This window comes from Salvelinus alpinus, chromosome 34 (assembly GCF_045679555.1).
Source record: "Salvelinus alpinus chromosome 34, SLU_Salpinus.1, whole genome shotgun sequence".
Classification (NCBI taxonomy): domain Eukaryota; kingdom Metazoa; phylum Chordata; class Actinopteri; order Salmoniformes; family Salmonidae; genus Salvelinus; species Salvelinus alpinus.
In genome coordinates this window covers 6480941-6505212 of record NC_092119.1, presented here as the reverse complement: position 1 = coordinate 6505212, position 24272 = coordinate 6480941, and the positions used below count along the sequence as shown (strand labels likewise).

Genomic DNA, 24272 nt, shown 5'->3' with positions numbered 1-24272 from the left:
CCCCCAGATACCATAAGACCAGGGTTCCATTCTGCATACCCCCCAGATACCATAAGACCAGGGTTCCATTCTGCATAACCCCCCAGATACCATAAGACCAGGGTTCCATTCTGCATAACCCCAGATACCATAAGACCAGGGTTCCATTCTGCATAACCCCAGATACCATAAGACCAGGGTTCCATTCTGCATACCCCCCAGATACCATAAGACCAGGGTTCCATTCTGCATACCCCCAGATACCATAAGACCAGGGTTCCATTCTGCATACCCCCCAGATACCATAAGACCAGGGTTCCATTCTGCATAACCCCCAGATACTATAAGACCAGGGTTCCATTCTGCATACCCCCCAGGTACCATAAGACCAGGGTTCCATTCTACATACCCCCCAGATACCATAAGACCAGGGTTCCATTCTGCATACCCCCCAGATACCATAAGACCAGGGTTCCATTCTGCATAACCCCCAGATACTATAAGACCAGGGTTCCATTCTACATACCCCCCAGATACCATAAGACCAGGGTTCCATTCTGCATAACCCCCAGATACTATAAGACCAGGGTTCCATTCTGCATACCCCCCAGGTACCATAAGACCAGGGTTCCATTCTGCATAACCCCCAGATACCATAAGACCAGGGTTCCATTCTGCATAACCCCCAGATACCATAAGACCAGGGTTCCATTCTGCATAACCCCCAGATACCATAAGACCAGGGTTCCATTCTGCATAACCCCCAGATACCATAAGACCAGGGTTCCATTCTACATACCCCCCAGATACCATAAGACCAGGGTTCCATTCTGCATAACCCCCAGGTACCATAATACCAGGGTTCCATTCTACATACCCCCCAGATACCATAAGACCAGGGTTCCATTCTGCATAACCCCCAGATACTATAAGACCAGGGTTCCATTCTGCATACCCCCCAGATACCATAAGACCAGGGTTCCATTCTGCGTACCCCCCAGATACCATAAGACCAGGGTTCCATTCTGCGTACCCCCCAGATACCATAAGACCAGGGTTCCATTCTGCATAACCCCCCGATACCATAAGACCAGGGTTCCATTCTGCATAACCCCCAGGTACCATAAGACCAGGGTTCCATTCTGCGTACCCCCCAGATACCATAAGACCAGGGTTCCATTCTGCATAACCCCCAGATACCATAAGACCAGGGTTCCATTCTACATACCCCCCGATACCATAAGACCAGGGTTCCATTCTGCATAACCCCCAGATACCATAAGACCAGGGTTCCATTCTGCATACCCCCCAGATACCATAAGACCAGGGTTCCATTCTGCATAACCCCAGATACCATAAGACCAGGGTTCCATTATGCATACCCCCCAGATACTATAAGACCAGGGTTCCATTCTGCATACCCCCCAGATACCATAAGACCAGGGTTCCATTCTGCATAACCCCCAGATACCATAAGACCAGGGTTCCATTCTGCATAACCCCCAGATACCATAAGACCAGGGTTCCATTCTGCATAACCCCCCAGATACCATAAGACCAGGGTTCCATTCTGCATAACCCCAGATACCATAAGACCAGGGTTCCATTCTGCATAACCCCCCAGATACCATAAGACCAGGGTTCCATTCTGCATAACCCCCCAGATACCATAAGACCAGGGTTCCATTCTGCATAACCCCCAGATACCATAAGACCAGGGTTCCATTCTGCATAACCCCCCAGATACCATAAGACCAGGGTTCCATTCTGCATAACCCCCCAGATACCATAAGACCAGGGTTCCATTCTGCATAACCCCAGATACCATAAGACCAGGGTTCCATTCTGCATAACCCCCAGATACCATAAGACCAGGGTTCCATTCTGCATAACCCCCAGATACCATAAGACCAGGGTTCCATTCTGCATAACCCCAGATACCATAAGACCAGGGTTCCATTCTACATACCCCCCAGATACCATAAGACCAGGGTTCCATTCTGCATAACCCCCAGATACCATAAGACCAGGGTTCCATTCTACATACCCCCCAGATACCATAAGACCAGGGTTCCATTCTGCATACCCCCCAGGTACCATAAGACCAGGGTTCCATTCTGCATAACCCCCCGATACCATAAGACCAGGGTTCCATTCTGCATAACCCCCAGATACCTTAAGACCAGGGTTCCATTCTGCATACCCCCCAGATACCATAAGACCAGGGTTCCATTCTGCATAACCCCAGATACCATAAGACCAGGGTTCCATTCTGCATACCCCCCAGATACCATAAGACCAGGGTTCCATTCTGCATAACCCCAGATACCATAAGACCAGGGTTCCATTCTGCATACCCCCCAGATACCATAAGACCAGGGTTCCATTCTGCATAACCCCCAGATACCTTAAGACCAGGGTTCCATTCTGCATAACCCCAGATACTATAAGACCAGGGTTCCATTCTGCATACCCCCCAGATACCATAAGACCAGGGTTCCATTCTGCATACCCCCCCGATACCATAAGACCAGGGTTCCCTTCTGCATACCCCCAGATACTATAAGACCAGGGTTCCATTCTGCATACCCCCCAGATACCATAATACCAGGGTTCCATTCTGCATAACCCCAGATACCATAAGACCAGGGTTCCATTCTGCATAACCCCCAGATACCATAAGACCAGGGTTCCATTCTGCATACCCCCAGATACCATAAGACCAGGGTTCCATTCTGCATACCCCCCAGATACCATAAGACCAGGGTTCCATTCTGCATAACCCCCAGATACCATAAGACCAGGGTTCCATTCTGCATACCCCCCAGATACCATAAGACCAGGGTTCCATTCTGCATAACCCCCGATACCAAAAGACCAGGGTTCCATTCTGCATAACCCCCAGATACCATAAGACCAGGGTTCCATTCTGCATAACCCCAGATACCATAAGACCAGGGTTCCATTCTGCATACCCCCCAGATACCATAAGACCAGGGTTCCATTCTGCATACCCCCCAGATACCATAAGACCAGGGTTCCATTCTGCATACCCCCCAGATACCATAAGACCAGGGTTCCATTCTGCATAACGCCCCAGATACCATAAGACCAGGGTTCCATTCTGCATAACCCCCAGATACCATAAGACCAGGGTTCCATTCTGCATAACCCCCAGATACTATAAGACCAGGGTTCCATTCTGCATAACCCCAGATACCATAAGACCAGGGGTTCATCAGTACTTAATAGTTGGCTTTTGGCAGAATTTTTTGTTGTTGAAAAGCTGATGATAAATTGGCACCATTGAGAGAAAAAAATCCCATTATGAAATAAATATGTTTTGCCTATTCATTAATAACATACCAGTGGATTGAAATACATTTGACCCAGTCATGCTTAATGGTCTATAGGTAATTTGCATAATTTAGTGGAATTAAATTGGCGCGTGTGTATATTTATCTATCTTACCATACGTGTACGGCATACAGACACAGTTGAACATCTGTCAGACATAAGAACAATCATTTCTCGTTTATAAATGTTATCGTGTGTTCATTGTTTTTTGGCCACGATTAAAAAAAAAAAATTGCTATTTTTATTTCTCACCTGGTAATTGAAGCACGCTTGCCATTCACCATTCAAATGCATAGGCAACAGGAGGTAGGCTTCACCAGCTGGAGGCAGTATGCATTTTGTAAACAAATAGGTACTTTAATTGTTTGAAACCTGAATGTTTTACAACATATTATGTGGTAGGTTTTACCTTGCTTCAAAGTAGACAGAATCAGACCATATCCATGGAGGCAAATGTTTTATACAGACTTCCATATGCCATTTAAATTAGTAGTCTATTGTTTTATACAGACTTCCACATGCCATTTAAACTAGTAGCCTATTTCTTTCATGTTCTAGTGGTTTTCTTTCATTGTCCGGTAGACAAATGCACATTTGTGTGTAGCATAGTGCTTTGTGCACATTGGCGTGTAGAAATAAGTTGATCAACATTTTAAATGTTCGGATCTGTTGCATCAGACCTTTTTAACAGGTTCTTGTGTAGCCTAGACCTACTGGTTGTATAAATGTGGGATCTTATCCTCCCACAACCGTCCCAGAGTCTGGGCTCGTCGTTTCTCAACCAACTGACTAATAGAACAGGTCATCTACTATGGAGGATGGTAGATTGACAGGCTCATAGGCAGCGTGTCCAAAAAAGCTAGGGGAAGATACGCTTGTTTTAATAACCTAAATATTATTAGTATTTTTTTTAATTTCACCTTTATTTAACCAGGTAGGCCAGTGGAGAACAAGTTCTCATTTACAACTGCGACCTGGACAAGATAAATCAAAGCACTGCGGCAAAAACAACAACACAGAGTTACAGATGGAATAAACAAACGTACAGTCAATAACACAATAGAAAAATCTATATACAGTGTGTGCAAATTAAGTAAGGTTAGGGAGGTAAGGCAATAAATAGGCCATAGTGTTGAAAAAATTACAATTTAGCATTAACACTGGAGTGATATATGTGCAGATGATGATGTGCAAGTAGAGATACTGGGGTGCAAAGGAGCAAAAAAACAAAAACAGTATGGGGATGAGGTAATTGGGTGTGCTATTTACAGATGAGCTATGTACAGGTGCAGGGATCTGTAAGCTGCTCTGACAGCTGGTGCTTAAAGCTAGTGAGGGAGATATGAGTCTCCAGCTTCAGTGATTTTTGCAATTCATTCCAGTCATTGGCAGCAGAGAACTGGAAGGAAAGGCGGCCAAAGTAGGAATTGGCTTTGGGGGTGACCAGTGAAATATACCTGCTGGAGAGCGTGCTATGGGTGGGTGCTGCTATGGTGACCAGTGATCTGAGATAAGGCGGGGCTTTACCTAGCAAAGACTTATAGAGGACCTGGAGCCAGTGGATTTGGCGAGGAATATGAAGCGAGGGCCAGCCAACGAGATCATACAGGTCGCAGTGGTGGGTGGTATATGGGGATTTGGTGACAAAACGGATGGCACTCTGATAGACTGCATCCAATTTGCTGAGTACAGTGTTGGAGGCTATTTTGTAAATGACATCGCCGAAGTCAAGGACCGGTAGGATGGTCAGTTTTACGAGGGTATGTTCGGCAGCATGAGTGAAGGATGGTTTTTTTGCGAAATAGGAAGCTAATTCAAGATTTAATTTTGGATTGGAGATGTTTGATGTGAGTCTGGAAGGAGAGTTTACAGTCTAACCAGACACCTAGGTATTTGTAGTTGTCCACATATTCTAAGTCAGAACCGTCCAGAGTAGTGATGCTGGACAGGCGGGCGGGTGCGGGCAGCGATCGGTTGAAGAGCATGCATTTAGTTTTACTTGCATTTAAGAGCAGTTGGAGGCCATAGAAGGAGAGTTGAACGGCATTGAAGCTCGCCTGGAGGTTTGTAAATAATAATAAGAATAAACCATTCTCTCTCAGGAATGATCTGAACATATATGTTAGTAAAAGTACAGCATTTTGAAACACTTTATTGATTACAATATAGAGATTAATAACAGAGGGGAATCTGAGAATGCAGGGATTCCAGCAGGGTGTGAGTTGAAGTAGTCAAATCTGGAGCTGACGAGGGCAGGAATGTAAATGATAATCTGGGATTATCTAACGTCTGAGCTGGCATTCCCTTGGATGAAGAGCATCTCTGTCTTGCTGATTATGTGCTGTCATCCAGGTGGAAATATCACCTGCATGTCTGATGTAGGAAAATAGATACATTGAGTGTCCTGTGAATGTTTATGTATATGTACTTTACATGTGTATATACAGTTGAAGTCGGAAGTTTACATAAACCTTAGCCAAATACATTTAAACTCAGTTTTTCACAATTCCTGACATTTAATCCTCATAAAAAAGTCCCTGTCTTAGGTCAGTTAGGATCATCACTTTATTTTAAGAATGTGAAATGTCAGAATGAAGCTTTCACTTCCTGACTGATGTCTTGAGATTTTGCTTCAATATATCCACATAACTTTCCATCCTCATAATGCAATCTATTTTGTGAAGTGCACCAGTCCCTCCTGCAGCAAAGCACCCCCACAACATGATGCTGCCACCCCCGTGCTTCACGGTTGGGATGGTGTTCTTCAGCTTGCAAGCCTCCCCCTTTTCCCTCCAAACATAACGATGGTCATTATGGCCAAACAGTTCAATTTTTCTTTCATCAGACCAGAGGACATTTCTCCAAAAAGTACGATCTTTGTTACTATTGTTTGTACAGATGAACGTGGTACCTTCAGGCATTTGGAAATTGCTCCCAAGGATGAACTAGATTTGTGGGGGTCTACATTTTATTTTCTGAGGTCTTGGCTCATTTCTTTTGATTTTTCCATGTTGTCAAGCAAAGAGGCACTGAGTTTGAAGGTAGGCCTTGGAAATACATCCACAGGTACACCTCCAATTGACTCAAATATTGTCAATTAGCCTATCAGAAGCTTCTAAAGTCGTGATATTATTTTCTGGAATTTTCCAAGCGGTTTAAAGGCACAGTCAACAGTGTATGTAAACTTCTGACCCACTGGAATTGTGATACAGTGAATTATAAGTGAAATAATTTGTCTGTAAACAATTGTTGGAAAAATGACTTGTGCACTAACTATATGACTAAAAATGACTTCGCCACAACTATAGTTTGTTAACAAGAAATGTGTGGAGTGGTTGAAAAACGAGTTTTAATGACACCAACCTAAGTGTATGTAAACTTCAGACTTCAACTGTATGTGTTATATTAAACATAGAGGGGGTAAAATGTAGACAAGCAATAAACATTTCAGAACAACTGCTAGTCGAATATGACATGGGAGAGATGACACATTTTGGCAAAGATATTTATTTATAGACTAATACACTTGAAATAAATAGCTAAACTGAAAACTGCAGACATTACTAGTGCCTCCCCCCCGCGATCTTACCGTCATAATTTTAGCCTAACGTGATCAGAAATCTCAACTAGCAAGCAAGTCGCAGCAATGAAGAATTGAGTTTGTGCGGCTATAGTATTAATTAACTAGCTAACGTTACATCATCAGATGAGCTAACGTTAGTAACCTAACCAATTCACTATAGTATTAACTAGCTAACGTTACATCATCAGATGAGCTAACGTTAGTAACCTAACCAATTCACTATAGTATTAACTAGCTAACGTTACATCATCAGATGAGCTAACGTTAGTAACCTAACCAATTCACTATAGTATTAACTAGCTAACGTTACAACATCAGATGAGCTAACGTTAGTAACCTAACCAATTCACTATAGTATTAACTAGCTAACGTTACATCATCAGATGAGCTAACGTTAGTAACCTAACCAATTCACTATAGTATTAACTAGCTAACGTTACAACATCAGATGAGCTAACGTTAGTAACCTAACCAATTCACTATAGTATTAACTAGCTAACGTTACATCATCAGATGAGCTAACGTTAGTAACCTAACCAATTCACTATAGTATTAACTAGCTAACGTTACAACATCAGATGAGCTAACGTTAGTAACCTAACCAATTCGCTATAGTATTAACTAGCTAACGTTACATCATCAGATGAGCTAACGTTAGTAACCTAACCAATTCACTATAGTATTAACTAGCTAACATTAGTAACCTAACCAATTCACTATAGTATTAACTAGCTAACGTTAGTAACCTAACCAATTCACTATAGTATTAACTAGCTAACGTTACATCATCAGATGAGCTAACGTTAGTAACCTAACCAATTCACTATAGTATTAACTAGCTAACGTTACATCATCAGATGAGCTAACGTTAGTAACGTAACCAATTCGCTATAGTATTAACTAGCTAACGTTACAACATCAGATGAGCTAACGTTAGTAACGTAACCAATTCGCTATAGTATTAACTAGCTAACGTTACAACATCAGATGAGCTAACGTTAGTAACGTAACCAATTCACTACAGTATTAACTAGCTAACGTTACAACATCAGATGAGCTAACGTTAGTAACGTAACCAATTCACTATAGTATTAACTAGCTAACGTTACAACATCAGATGAGCTAACGTTAGTAACGTAACCAATTCACTACAGTATTAACTAGCTAACGTTACAACATCAGATGAGCTAACGTTAGTAACGTAACCAATTCACTATAGTATTAACTAGCTAACGTTACAACATCAGATGAGCTAACATTAGTAACCTAACCAATTCACTATAGTATTAACTAGCTAACGTTACATCATCAGATGAGCTAACGTTAGTAACCTAACCAATTCGCTATAGTATTAACTGGTAAACGACTCCTTGCTGTTCCTCAAGTTATATCGCGTTAGTTGCTTACTGGACCCTGGCAATCTGTGTGAAATGTTAACTAGCTAACGAACTAACCACTATCTGTTAAGTAATGTTTTCCCTCTACAGAATGTGGTTAATTTTCAGAATGAGAGAATTAGGTGAAAATGATTCAGTGGATTCAGGGATCAAGTGTAGCTGGAGTTGGGCCTGGCTTAAACTGGGCCTGGCTTAATTAAACTGGGCCTGACTTAATTAAACTGGGCCTGACTTAATTAAACTGGGCCTGACTTAATTAAACTGGGCCTGGCTTAATTAAACTGGGCCTGACTTAATTAAACTGGGCCTGGCTTAATTAAACTGGGCCTGGCTTAATTAAACTGGGCCTGGCTTAATTAAACTGGGCCTGGCTTAATTAAACTGGGCCTGGCTTAATTAAACTGGGCCTGGCTTAATTAAACTGGGCCTGACTTAATTAAACTGGGCCTGGCTTAAACTGGGCCTGGCTTAATTAAACTGGGCCTGGCTTAATTAAACTGGGCCTGGCTTAATTAAACTGGGCCTGGTTTAAGATGGATGCCACTATAGAGGTGAAAGGAACACCACACACTTTCCCTCTTTCAATACAGTGGATTAAAAGGGATATGCCAGGTATACTCTCTGCCTGAAAGAGATCAATTATGCCAACAAAGGGTATCATGCTCTGCTGGCACATTGTAGAACAGATGTCCACAGGCAGGAAGTGTGAAGTGTAGCCTTGCTTTTGTTGTGTTGAACTTGACAGTACCACTTGTGTGTGAGTGAAGGGGGATTATACACGTTTACTCAGTGAATGTTATTTTTGCACACATGTAGCCTTGTGCACTTGATCGATGTCTACTATAGTGGCCACTATAATAGAACAACAATAGAATGCTGTTTGTTTCATTCTATTTCTACTTTATTTTACACACGGACTGAGCATGTAGATCATATTCTGTTGTTTAATTAGTTAAAACCTGCATTTTCTCCTAGCAGGGATTTAAGACTTCACCTTTTTGAGCCCTCAGCAGTTTGCATCCCTGGTCTCCACCCTTCAGAATGGCCCAATGGTACAGCCTAGTGTCAGTCTCCACCCTTCAGAATGGCCTAATGGTACAGCCTAGTGTCAGTCTCCACCCTTCATAATGGCCTAATGGTACAGCCTAGTGTCAGTCTCCACCCTTCAGAATGGCCTAATGGTACAGCCTAGTGTCAGTCTCCACCCTTCAGAATGGCCTAATGGTACAGCCTAGTGTCAGTCTCCACCCTCCAGAATGGCCTAATGGTACAGCCTAGTGTCAGTCTCCACCCTTCAGAATGGCCTAATGGTACAGTCCCCACACTTCAGAATGGCCTAATGGTACAGCCTCGTGTCAGTCTCCACCCTTCAGAATGGCCTAATGGTACAGCCTAGTGTCAGTCTCCACCCTCCAGAATGGCCTAATGGTACAGCCTAGTGTCAGTCTCCACCCTCCAGAATGGCCCAATGGTACAGCCTCGTCAGTCTCCACCCTTCAGAATGGCCTAATGGTACAGCCTAGTGTCAGTCTCCACCCTTCAGAATGGCCTAATGGTACAGCCTAGTGTCAGTCTCCACCCTTCAGAATGGCCTAATGGTACAGCCTAGTGTCAGTCTCCACCCTTCATAATGGCCTAATGGTACAGCCTAGTGTCAGTCTCCACCCTTCAGAATGGCCTAATGGTACAGCCTAGTGTCAGTCTCCACCCTTCAGAATGGCCTAATGGTACAGCCTAGTGTCAGTCTCCACCCTCCAGAATGGCCTAATGGTACAGCCTAGTGTCAGTCTCCACCCTTCAGAATGGCCTAATGGTACAGCCTAGTGTCAGTCTGCACCCTTCAGAATGGCCTAATGGTACAGCCTAGTGTCAGTCTCCACCCTTCAGAATGGCCTAATGGTACAGCCTAGTGTCAGTCTCCACCCTTCAGAATGGCCTAATGGTACAGCCTAGTGTCAGTCTCCACCCTCCATAATGGCCCAATGGTACAGCCTAGTGTCAGTCTCCACCCTTCAGAATGGCCTAATGGTACAGCCTAGTGTCAGTCTCCACCCTCCAGAATGGCCTAATGGTACAGCCTAGTGTCAGTCTCCACCCTTCAGAATGGCCTAATGGTACAGTCCCCACACTTCAGAATGGCCTAATGGTACAGCCTCGTGTCAGTCTCCACCCTTCAGAATGGCCTAATGGTACAGCCTAGTGTCAGTCTCCACCCTCCAGAATGGCCTAATGGTACAGCCTAGTGTCAGTCTCCACCCTCCAGAATGGCCCAATGGTACAGCCTCGTCAGTCTCCACCCTTCAGAATGGCCTAATGGTACAGCCTAGTGTCAGTCTCCACCCTTCAGAATGGCCTAATGGTACAGCCTAGTGTCAGTCTCCACCCTTCAGAATGGCCTAATGGTACAGCCTAGTGTCAGTCTCCACCCTCCAGAATGGCCCAATGGTACAGCCTCGTCAGTCTCCACCCTTCAGAATGGCCTAATGGTACAGCCTAGTGTCAGTCTGCACCCTTCAGAATGGCCTAATGTTACAGCCTAGTGTCAGTCTCCACCCTTCAGAATGGCCTAATGGTACAGCCTAGTGTCAGTCTCCACCCTTCAGAATGGCCTAATGGTACAGCCTAGTGTCAGTCTCCACCCTCCATAATGGCCCAATGGTACAGCCTAGTGTCAGTCTCCACCCTTCAGAATGGCCTAATGGTACAGCCTAGTGTCAGTCTCCACCCTCCAGAATGGCCTAATGGTACAGCCTAGTGTCAGTCTCCACCCTTCAGAATGGCCTAATGGTACAGCCCAGTGTCAGTCTCCACCCTCCTAGTGTCAGCGTCTGTCTCCTGGGCTTGTGTCGCCTGAATGAAGAGTCATGTACTGCTGTTTCCAGACTGATGGCATGGTCAGCCATCAGCCAGGCTCACTATCTGCATGGCAATGATCAGTCTCTGTCTCGTCCCAAAGGGCACTCTATTCCCCCATAGGGCTCTGGACAAAAGTAGTGCACTACATAGGGAATAGGGTGACATAGGGCTCTGGACAAAAGTAGTGCACTACATAGGGAATAGGGTGCCATAGTGCTCTGGACAAAAGTAGTGCACTACATAGGGAATAGGGTGCCATAGGGCTCTGGACAAAAGTAGTGCACTACATAGGGAGTAGGGTGCCATAGGGCTCTGGTCAAAAGTAGTGCACTACATAGGGAATAGGGTGCCATAGGGCTCTGGACAAAAGTAGTGCACTACATAGGGAATAGGGTGTTTGGACACACCTACTCATTCAAGGGTTTTAAAAATGGTGTCCTTTTTTCTACATTGTAGAATAATAGTGACGACATCAAAACTATGAAATAACACACATGGAATCATGTAGTAACCAAAAAGGTGTTAAACAAATCAATTAGCCACCCTTTGCCTTGACGACAGCTTTGCATACACTTGGCATTCTCTCAACCAGCTTCACCTGGAATGCTTTCTTGAAGGAGTTCCCACATATGCTGAGCACTTGTCGGCAGCTTTTCCTTCACTCTGCTGTCCAGTATCAAGCATGATACTCACTCACACAGCATCAGAGCGCAACGTATGTTTGTTGTTGTTGAACGCTGTCGAACGCCGAAACTGAAACCTGTCGAACGCTGAAACCTGAACTAAATACCTCGGTTTAAAAGCTGACAGTGTTTTTATATACGTTTTGTTTTGAATCCTGTTGGGCTAAATTACTGTGAGCGCTGCAACCTTTCAAAGTTCCTGACATTTTCTGTACTGACTGACCTTCATGTCTTAAAGTAATGATGGACTGTCGTTTCTCTTTGTTTATTTGAGCTGTTCTTGCCATAATATGGACTTAGTATTTTACCAAATAGGGCTTTCTTCTGTATACAACCCCTACCTTCTCACAAGACAACTGATTGGCTCAATCAAATTAAGAAGGAAAGAAATTCAACAAATTAACTTTTAACAAGGCACACTTGTTAATTAATTGAAATGCGTTCCAGGTGACTGCCTCATGAAGCTGGTTGAGAGAATACCAAGAGTGTGCAAAGCTGTCAAGGCAAAGGATGGCAACTTTGAAGAATCTCAAATATAAAATATATTTTGATTTGTTTAAAAACTTTTTTTAGTTATGACATGATTCCATATGTGTTATTTCCTAGTTTTGATGTCTTCACTATTAAAACCCTGAAATGAAACGCTTGACTATCACTGTCTGTCTAGATGGACATGGAACCCAAACCTTAGTTTGTTCTGTTGTTTGTCTAGAGGGTTGGACCTTTACCTTCGTAGGACACAGCTGCCCTGTGTATTTAGATAACTCTGTTGTCAACAGTAGGAATTGCATCAGAAAGCATTCCCAGTAGTGGTATGTGCTCTGTGTTGGTCACACTGGACCTTGGATACCCAGGAGGGTTGAATAATGCAGATGTGATGAGCACAGAACTTCCTTTATCATGTTCTGTCCTCAGATGGCCTCGTGTGGTATCCTCCCAAATAGAACACTATTCCCTACATAGTGCACTACTTATAACCAGGGCCCTATTCGCTACATAGTGCACTACTTATAACCAGGGCCCCTATTCCCTACATAGTGCACTACTTATAACCAGGGCCCTATTCCCTACATAGTACACTGCTTATAATAGGGGGCCACTATTCCCTACATAGTACACTGCTTCTAACCAGGGCCCTTATTCCCTACATAGTACACTGCTTCTATCCAGGGCCCTTATTCCCTACATAGTACACTGCTTCTAACCGGGGCCCCTATTCCCTACATAGTACACTGCTTCTATCCAGGGCCCTTATTCCCTACATAGTACACTGCTTCTAACCGGGGCCCCTATTCCCTACATAGTACACTGCTTCTAACCGGGGCCCCTATTCCCTACATAGTACACTGCTTCTAACCGGGGCCCCTATTCCCTACATAGTACACTACTTCTAACCAGGGCCCCTATTCCCTACATAGTACACTACTTCTAACCAGGGTCCCTATTCCCTACATAGTACACTGCTTCTAACCGGGGCCCTTATTCCCTACATAGTACACTATTTCTAACCGGGGTCCCTGCATTATATTAGGGAATAGGGCGCTGTTTGGGATGCAGACTGTCTGTGTGCCCCCTAGCAGTAAGACTTCTCCCAGGGCTACCAGCAGGGCTACCAGCAGGGCTACCAGCAGGGCTACCAGCAGGACTACCAGCAGGGCTACCAGCAGGGCTACCAGCAGGACTACCAGCAGGGCTACCAGCAGGGCTACCAGCAGGACTACTGCAGGGCTACCAGCAGGACTACCAGCAGGGCTACCAGCAGGGCTACCAGCAGGGCTACCAGCAGGACTACCAGCAGGACTACCAGCAGGGCTACCAGCAGGACTACCAGCAGGGCTACCAGCAGGACTACCAGCAGGACTACCAGCAGGGCTAACAGCAGGAGTACTGCAGGGCTACCAGCAGGACTACCAGCAGGGCTACCAGCAGGGCTACCAGCAGGGCTACCAGCAGGACTACTGCAGGGCTACCAGCAGGACTACCAGCAGGACTACCAGCAGGACTACCAGCAGGGCTACCAGCAGGACTACCAGCAGGGCTACCAGCAGGACTACCAGCAGGACTACCAGCAGGACTACTGCAGGGCTACCAGCTGGACTACCAGCAGGGCTACCAGCAGGGCTACCAGCAGGGCTACCAGCAGGACTACTGCAGGGCTACCAGCAGGACTACCAGCAGGACTACCAGCAGGACTACCAGCAGGGCTACCAGCAGGACTACCAGCAGGGCTACCAGCAGGACTACCAGCAGGACTACCAGCAGGGCTACCAGCAGGGCTACCAGCAGGACTACCAGCAGGGCTACCAGCAGGACTACCAGCAGGACTACCAGCAGGACTACTGCAGGGCTACCAGCAGGACTACCAGCAGGGCTACTGCAGGACTACCAGCAGGACTACCAGCAGGGCTACCAGCAGGGCTACCAGCAGGACTACCAGCAGGGCTACCAGCAGGACTACCAGCAGGGCTACCAGCAGGACTACCAGCAGGACTACCAGCAGGACTACCAGCAGGGCTACCAGCAGGACTGCCAGCAGGACTGCCAGCAGGACTACCAGCAGGGCTACCAGCAGGACTACCAGCAGGGCTACCAGCAGGACTACCAGCAGGGCTACCAGCAGGGCTACCAGCAGGGCTACCAGCAGGGCTACCAGCAGGGCTACCAGCAGGACTACCAGCAGGGCTACCAGCAGGTCTACCAGCAGGGCTACCAGCAGGGCTACCAGCAGGACTACCAGCAGGACTACTGCAGGGCTACCAGCAGGACTACCAGCAGGACTACCAGCAGGGCTAATAGCAGGACTACCAGCAGGGCTACCAGCAGGACTACCAGCAGGGCTACCAGCAGGGCTACCAGCAGGACTACTGCAGGGCTACCAGCAGGGCTACCAGCAGGACTACCAGCAGGGCTACCAGCAGGACTACCAGCAGGGCTACCAGCAGGGCTACCAGCAGGACTACTGCAGGGCTACCAGCAGGGATACCAGCAGGACTACCAACAGGGCGAGAAGTCTTACTGAGAGTCCCGTAGTGCACTATATATAGAGGACCAGAGTCCCGTAGTGCACTATATATAGAGGACCAGAGTCCCATAGTGCACTATATATAGAGGACCAGAGTCCCATAGTGCACTATATATAGAGGACCAGAGTCCCGTGGTGCACTATATATAGAGGACCAGAGTCCCGTAGTGCACTATATATAGAGGACCAGAGTCCCGTAGTGCACTATATATAGAGGACCAGAGTCCAGTAGTGCACTATATATAGAGGACCAGAGTCCCGTAGTGCACTATATATAGAGGACCAGAGTCCCGTGGTGCACTATATATAGAGGACCAGAGTCCCGTGGTGCACTATATATAGAGGACCAGAGTCCCGTAGTGCACTATATATAGAGGACCAGAGTCCAGTAGTGCACTATATATAGAGGGCCAGAGTCCAGTAGTGCACTATATATAGAGGACCAGAGTCCCGTAGTGCACTATATATAGAGGACCAGAGTCCCGTGGTGCACTATATATAGAGGACCAGAGTCCCGTGGTGCCCTATATATAGAGGACCAGAGTCCCGTAGTGCCCTATATATAGAGGACCAGAGTCCCGTAGTGCCCTATATATAGAGGACCAGAGTCCCGTAGTGCCCTATATATAGAGGACCAGAGTCCCGTAGTGCACTATATATAGAGGACCAGAGTCCCGTAGTGCACTATATATAGAGGACCAGAGTCCCGTAGTGCACTATATATAGAGGACCAGAGTCCCGTAGTGGACTATATATAGAGGACCAGAGTCCCGTAGTGGACTATATATAGAGGACCAGAGTCCCGTAGTGCCCTATATATAGAGGACCAGAGTCCAGTAGTGCACTATATATAGAGGACCAGAGTCCCGTGGTGCACTATATATAGAGGACCAGAGTCCCGTAGTGCCCTATATATAGAGGACCAGAGTCCCGTAGTGCCCTATATATAGAGGACCAGAGTCCCGTAGTGCACTATATATAGAGGACCAGAGTCCCGTAGTGCACTATATATAGAGGACCAGAGTCCCGTAGTGCACTATATATAGAGGACCAGAGTCCCGTAGTGCCCTATATATAGAGGACCAGAGTCCCGTAGTGCCCTATATATAGAGGACCAGAGTCCCGTAGTGCACTATATATAGAGGACCAGAGTCCCGTAGTGCACTATATATAGAGGACCAGAGTCCCGTAGTGCACTATATATAGAGGACCAGAGTCCCGTAGTGGACTATATATAGAGGACCAGAGTCCCGTAGTGCCCTATATATAGAGGACCAGAGTCCCGTAGTGCACTATATATAGAGGACCAGAGTCCCGTAGTGCACTATATATAGAGGACCAGAGTCCCGTAGTGCACTATATATAGAGGACCAGAGTCCCGTAGTGCCCTATATATAGAGGACCAGAGTCCCGTAGTGCACTATATATAGAGGACCAGAGTCCCGTAGTGCACTATATATAGAGGACCAGAGTCCAGTAGTGCACTATATATAGAGGACCAGAGTCCAGTAGTGCACTATATATAGGGGACCAGAGTCCCGTAGTGCACTATAGAACACCACACCTACTGTGAAGCATGGGGGTGGAAACATCATGCTTTGGGGCTGTTTTTCTGCAAAGGGACCAGGACGACTGATCCGTGTAAAGGAAAGAATGAATGGGGCCATGTATCGTGAGATTTTGAGTGAAAACCTCCTTCCATCAGCAAGGGCATTGAAGATGAAACGTGGCTGGGTCTTTCAGCATGACAATGATCCCAAACACACCGCCCGGGCAACGAAGGAGTGGCTTTGTAAGAAGCATTTCAAGGTCCTGGAGTGGCCTAGCCAGTCTCCAGATCTCAACCCCATAGAAAATCTTTGGAGGGAGTTGAAAGTCCGTGTTGCCCAGCAACAGCCCCAAAACATCACTGCTCTAGAGGAGATCTGCATGGAGGAATGGGCCAAAATACCAGCAACAGTGTGTGAAAACCTTGTGAAGACTTACAGAAAACGTTTGACCTCTGTCATTGCCAACAAAGGGTATATAACAAAGTATTGAGATAAACTTTTGTTATTGACCAAATACTTATTTTCCACCATAATTTGCAAATAAATTCATTAAAAATCCTACAATGTGATTTTCCTAATTTTGTCTGTCATAGTTGAAGTGTAACTGTGATGAAAATTACAGGCCTCTCTCATCTTTTTAAGTGGGAGAACTTGCACAATTAGTGGCTGACTAAATACTTTTTTGCCCCACTGTATGTTTGTCATCGGCGAGGACTAGGGAGGTTTTAAAAATACATGGAATAGAGCTAAGAGGAAAACCTTGGTTGTCTGCTTTCCAACAAATTACCTTTTCAGCAGGATAATAATCTAAAAACACAAGGACAAATATACACTCAGAAATGGGAGTCGACCGGGACAAAAAGCCGTTTAAACGTAAAGATTTCCCCCCCATTTGTCAAATCCCTACATAGTGCACACTTCTACCCTCTTCCCTGCATAGTGCACACTTCTACCCTCTTCCCTGCATAGTGCACACTTCTTCCCTGCATAGTGCACACTTCTACCCTCTTCCCTACATAGTGCACACTTCTACCCTCTTCCCTACATAGTGCACACTTATACCCTCTTCCCTACATAGTGCACACTTCTACCCTCTTCCCTACATAGTGCACACTTCTACCCTCTTCCCTGCATAGTGCACACTTCTACCCTCTTCCCTGCACAGTGCACACTTCTACCCTCTTCCCTGCATAGTGCACACTTCTACCCTCTTCCCTGCATAGTGCACACTTCTACCCTCTTCCCTGCATAGTGCACACTTATACCCTCTTCCCTACATAGTGCACACTTCTACCCTCTTCCCTGCATAGTGCACACTTCTACCCTCTTCCCTGCATAGTGCACACTTCTTCCCTGCATAGTGCACACTTCTACCCTCTTCCCTACATAGTGCACACTTCTACCCTCTTCCCTACATAGTGCACACTTATACCCTCTTCCCTACATAGTGCACACTTCTACCCTCTTCCCTGCATAGTGCACACTTCTACCCTCTTCCCTGCATAGTGCACACTTCTTCCCTGCATAGTGCACACTTCTACCCTCTTCCCTACATAGTGCACACTTCTACCCTCTTCCCTACATAGTGCACACTTATACCCTCTTCCCTACATAGTGCACACTTCTACCCTCTTCCCTACATAGTGCACACTTCTACCCTCTTCCCTGCATAGTGCACACTTCTACCCTCTTCCCTGCACAGTGCACACTTCTACCCTCTTCCCTGCATAGTGCACACTTCTACCCTCTTCCCTGCATAGTGCACACTTCTACCCTCTTCCCTGCATAGTGCACACTTATACCCTCTTCCCTACATAGTGCACACTTCTACCCTCTTCCCTGCATAGTGCACACTTCTACCCTCTTCCCTGCATAGTGCACACTTCTTCCCTGCATAGTGCACACTTCTACCCTCTTCCCTACATAGTGCACACTTCTACCCTCTTCCCTACATAGTGCACACTTATACCCTCTTCCCTACATAGTGCACACTTCTACCCTCTTCCCTACATAGTGCACACTTCTACCCTCTTCCCTGCATAGTGCACACTTCTACCCTCTTCCCTGCACAGTGCACACTTCTACCCTCTTCCCTGCATAGTGCACACTTCTACCCTCTTCCCTACGTAGTGCACACTTCTACCCTCTTCCCTACATAGTGCACACTTCTACCCTCTTTCCTGCATAGTGCACACTTCTACCCTCTTCCCTACATAGTGCACACTTCTACCCTCTTTCCTACATAGTGCACACTTCTACCCTCTTCCCTACATAGTGCACACTTCTACCCTCTTCCCTACATAGTGCACACTTCTACCCTCTTCCCTGCATAGTGCACACTTCTACCCTCTTCCCTGCATAGTGCACACTTCTTCCCTGCATAGTGCACACTTCTACCCTCTTCCCTACATAGTGCACACTTCTACCCTCTTCCCTACATAGTGCACACTTATACCCTCTTCCCTACATAGTGCACACTTCTACCCTCTTCCCTACATAGTGCACACTTCTACCCTCTTCCCTGCATAGTGCACACTTCTACCCTCTTCCCTGCACAGTGCACACTTCTATCCTCTTCCCTGCATAGTGCACACTTCTACCCTCTTCCCTACATAGTGCACACTTCTACCCTCTTCCCTACATAGTGCACACTTCTACCCTCTTTCCTGCATAGTGCACACTTCTACCCTCTTCCCTACATAGTGCACACTTCTACCCTCTTTCCTACATAGTGCACACTTCTACCCTCTTCCCTACATAGTGCACACTTCTACCCTCTTCCCTGCATAGTGCACACTTCTACCCTCTTCCCTGCATAGTGCACACTTCTACCCTCTTCCCTACATAGTGCACACTTCTACCCTCTTCCCTGCATAGTGCACACTTCTACCCTCTTCCCTACATAGTGCACACTTCTACCCTCTTCCCTGCATAGTGCACACTTCTACCCTCTTCCCTGCATAGTGCACACTTCTACCCTCTTCCCTGCATAGTGCACACTTCTACCCTCTTCCCTGCATAGTGCACACTTCTACCCTCTTCCCTACATAGTGCACACTTCTACCCTCTTCCCTGCATAGTGCACACTTCTACCCTCTTCCCTGCATAGTGCACACTTCTACCCTCTTCCCTACATAGTGCACACTTCTACCCTCTTCCCTACATAGTGCACACTTCTACCCTCTTCCCTGCATAGTGCACACTTCTACCCTCTTCCCTACAAAGTGCACACTTCTACCCTCGTCTTTGTATAGTTCCACTTTCTTGGCCACTGGTTGGTGCTGCTGGACAGTCAAACCGATGCTTCCTTTCAACAGTTCTGATTATTCTTCTCCTATTGGCTGACTGGCCTGACCTCTTTTCTCTCTCTTCTATAGGTTGACGGGCCCCTCAGGGTTCCTGACAGATGGACCAGGAAACTATAAGTACAAGACCAAGTGCACCTGGCTCATCGAGGGAACGTGAGTCTCTCACACACACACACACACACACACACACACACACACACACACGTTACACTATAGACCAATAGAAAGACAACAATATGCCTCTACCCTGCACAACTCCCCTGAAAGACAGATCCAATATATCTAGCCATGCTAAAGATCAAACCAAAAGTATGTTTACAGTATGACTGAAAAGTTCTACCAAGTCATAGCCCTAACGGATGGTCTAAGCGTCATAATATGATCATGTATAATAATATGATGTTTTGTATTTAAATGGATTTGCCGTTTTTCATTCTATGCAAATCCAAATGTTTCATTGACATGAGGTATGTAGGGTAGGGACGGGTAACTGGTGGTCCACGGTTCTCCTTTTATAGGCCCGTGGACCAATTTGAAAATAATACAATACACGAGGTGAAATGTAGAAATTTGGTCACTCAATTGCCCCCATGTCACCAACATTATCTTTTTTATTGGTAAGTTAGTCTAACGGTCGAATTACCGACCGGGGTAGGGCTCGTTTGATCATCGGTTAATATTAAAAACTGCAACATGTGCCTCCACCATATGCCAAATGTGTAGAATTGTAGGAAATTAGCTGTAAAACTGCACATTTTTCTTTCCGTCCCGTCCGGCAAAATGATGAGAATTACATTAAACGAGTTAGAAAATTGCGGTATAATGGTATTTACAGTTTTTTTGGTTTGGTTAAGTGTGATACATCGTGTGTAGCGTCCATTTTTATAGTTTAATTGGCTACTTGAGTCATCCCTCTCTGCTCTCTCTCTCCATGCTGCTTTCTACACAGACCCCGCCCCCTGTCACTCAAGGAGCGCGTTCTGCCTGGTCAGTGCAGCACATGCAACAATGTTGAGAACTGTTTTCAATTTGCTTCTAATATCAATCCACAAAAGTATCTGATGACGAAGGCCAGGCAGCCGAAACGCGACTGAGTTTATAAACCTTGTTTCTATTGAACATGCCATACTAATAAAGGCATTTTAATTATATGAAGAGGGCCTTGGTCCTCCTTTCTTTTTGATGACCAATCTACCCCTTTTACCAAAGAGCACCTTCTGTCTACAGATACGTACTGTTGTGTACCTTAACAGCACTTCCCTTCAGTTTTCTACAAATAAATATACTAATAGTTCTATAATTACACTATTACTGTGTTTCTTACATCTGCAAACGGTTGGTTTGTCTCTTCTTAGCAAGTTGGGCCTAAATTGTATTAGCCGTTAATGCTAATAGCTAGTTAGCTGGCTAGCTATCTCGCTAATAAATGTACTCGGAGTCAGAGCAAACGTAATTAGCTATACAGCCTGATAATACCAGTGACGGTGTAGGCCTAAATAAGCATGTTTATGCAACAGTAACTTTATACATTGAAGAGGAATAGGCGAAACATGAATATGTTAGTTGCATAAAGTAGCTAAGAGAAAACATTCAATATAGCTAAAGATGTATAGGGTCCCCTAGGAAACACTCATCAACACTTTGGTTCCTTACCATGTCACAATAACTTCTCCCATTTTCATTCATTGTCATGTCAAACCACACTATATTCAAATTGCCCACTATTATATTCTAAATATAGAATTGAAATTATCATTCTATATCCATGATTCCAACAGTTCGCCCAAGTTTTATTTTGCTCTAAATCACAAGTCAAATCACAAATGATATAATTTGTTAAAAATAAGGCCAAGATTGTTTGCCCATATCGTGCAGCCCTACTTGGCAGTGTAGAAATGATCTCAAACGAGTGCAGGAAATGAAAATGAAAATGCTGCTTTTTATTACATTTTTTGTGTTGGACTTGAACATTTTAAAACAATCAGAATGGCGAAAGACTTAGTATGAACAGTGCATTCAGAGAAGTATTCAGACCCCTTGACTTTTTCCACATTTTGTTACGTTACAGCCTATTCTAAAATAGGTTTATCTAGCCAGACGCTGTTCAACCACGTCCAGGTTTATCTAGCCAGACGCTGTTCAACCACGTCCAGGTTTATCTAGCCAGACGCTGTTCAACCACGTCCAGGTTTATCTAGCCAGACGCTGTTCAGCCACGTCCAGGTTTATCTAGCCAGACGCTGTTCAACCACGTCCAGGTTTATCTAGCCAGACGCTGTTCAACCACGTCCAGGTTTATCTAGCCAGACGCTGTTCAACCACGTCCAGGTTTATCTAGCCAGACGCTGTTCAACCACGTCCAGGTTTATCTAGCCAGACGCTGTTCAACCACGTCTGTAGGTTTATCTAGCCAGACGCTGTTCAACCACGTCCAGGTTTATCTAGCCAGATGCTGGTCAACCACGTCCAGGTTTATCTAGCCAGACGCTGTTCAACCACGTCCAGGTTTATCTAGCCAGACGCTGTTCAACCACGTCCAGGTTTATCTAGCCAGACGCTGTTCACCCACGTCCAGGTTTATCTAGCCAGACGCTGTTCAACCACGTCCAGGTTTATCTAGCCAGACGCTGTTCACCCACGTCCAGGTTTATCTAGCCAGACGCTGTTCAACCACGTCCAGGTTTATCTAGCCAGACGCTGTTCAACCACGTCCAGGTTTATCTAGCCAGACGCTGTTCACCCACGTCCAGGTTTATCTAGCCAGACGCTGTTCAACCACGTCCAGGTTTATCTAGCCAGACGCTGTTCACCCACGTCCAGGTTTATCTAGCCAGACGCTGTTCAACCACGTCCAGGTTTATCTAGCCAGACGCTGTTCAACCACGTCCAGGTTTATCTAGCCAGACGCTGTTCAACCACGTCCAGGTTTATCTAGCCAGACGCTGTTCACCCACGTCCAGGTTTATCTAGCCAGACGCTGTTCAACCACGTCCAGGTTTATCTAGCCAGACGCTGTTCAACCACGTCCAGGTTTATCTAGCCAGACGCTGTTCACCCACGTCCAGGTTTATCTAGCCAGACGCTGTTCAACCACGTCCAGGTTTATCTAGCCAGACGCTGTTCAGCCACGTTCGTAGGTTTATCTAGCCAGACGCTGTTCAACCACGTCCAGGTTTATCTAGCCAGACGCTGTTCACCCACGTCCAGGTTTATCTAGCCAGACGCTGTTCAACCACGTCCAGGTTTATCTAGCCAGACGCTGTTCAACCACGTCCAGGTTTATCTAGCCAGACGCTGTTCAACCACGTCCAGGTTTATCTAGCCAGACGCTGTTCACCCACGTCCAGGTTTATCTAGCCAGACGCTGTTCAACCACGTCCAGGTTTATCTAGCCAGACGCTGTTCAACCACGTCCAGGTTTATCTAGCCAGACGCTGTTCACCCACGTCCAGGTTTATCTAGCCAGACGCTGTTCAACCACGTCCAGGTTTATCTAGCCAGACGCTGTTCAGCCACGTCCGTAGGTTTATCTAGCCAGACGCTGTTCAACCACGTCCAGGTTTATCTAGCCAGACGCTGTTCACCACGTCCAGGTTTATCTAGCTGCCCCCAGACCAGAGTTTGTCCATGTTTAGTTGTCTGTCAGAGTGCCATGTTCTGTCTCTGTCCTGCAGGCCCAACAGCATCCTGAATGTGTTCTGTCTCTGTCCTGCAGGCCCAACAGCATCCTCAGACTGAGGTTGGACCACTTTGCTACAGAGTGCAGCTGGGACCACCTGTATGTGTACGATGGTGACTCTATCTACACTCCTCTACTGGCTGCCTTCAGGTGCGTACAGGGAGGACGATGGTGGTGAGCTGTATGGTGGTGGTGGTGGTGAGCTGTATGGTGGTGGTGGTGGTGGTGAGCTGTATGGTGGTGGTGGTGGTGAGCTGTATGGTGGTGAGCTGTATGGTGGTGGTGGTGAGCTGTATGGTGGTGGTGGTGGTGAGCTGTATGGTGGTGAGCTGTATGATGGTGGTGAGCTGTATGGTGGTGGTGGTGAGCTGTATGGTGGTGGTGGTGAGCTGTATGATGGTGGTGGTGAGCTGTATGATGGTGGTGAGCTGTATGATGGTGGTGAGCTGTATGATGGTGGTGGTGAGCTGTATGATGGTGGTGGTGAGCTGTATGGTGGTGGTGGTGAGCTGTATGGTGGTGGTGGTGGTGGTGAGCTGTATGATGGTGGTGAGCTGTATGATGGTGGTGGTGAGCTGTATGGTGGTGGTGGTGGTGGTGAGCTGTATGATGGTGGTGAGCTGTATGATGATGGTGGTGAGCTGTATGATGATGGTGGTGAGCTGTATGATGGTGGTGGTGAGCTGTATGATGGTGGTGGTGAGCTGTATGATGGTGGTGAGCTGTATGATGGTGGTGAGCTGTATGATGGTGGTGGTGGTGAGCTGTATGGTGGTGGTGGTGAGCTGTATGGTGGTGGTGGTGAGCTGTATGGTGGTGGTGGTGAGCTGTATGGTGGTGGTGGTGGTGAGCTGTATG

At 46.2% G+C, this 24272-nt stretch overlaps 1 protein-coding gene across 7 annotated transcripts in view; it reads left to right on the top strand.

The window, feature by feature from the left end:
* Positions 1-24272, top strand: part of atrn (attractin) — a 293535-nt gene that overhangs the window by 13441 nt on the left and 255822 nt on the right. For all 7 annotated transcript variants that reach the window (XR_011672583.1, XM_071382288.1, XM_071382287.1 and 4 more), the window contains exons 2-3: positions 19805-19888; positions 23451-23564. Coding sequence is in view for 6 of the 7 variants with exons in the window: in XM_071382288.1 (XP_071238389.1) it covers positions 19805-19888; positions 23451-23564 (198 nt within the window). In the remaining variant the exon portion in view is untranslated. The remainder of the gene's footprint in view (positions 1-19804; positions 19889-23450; positions 23565-24272) is intronic.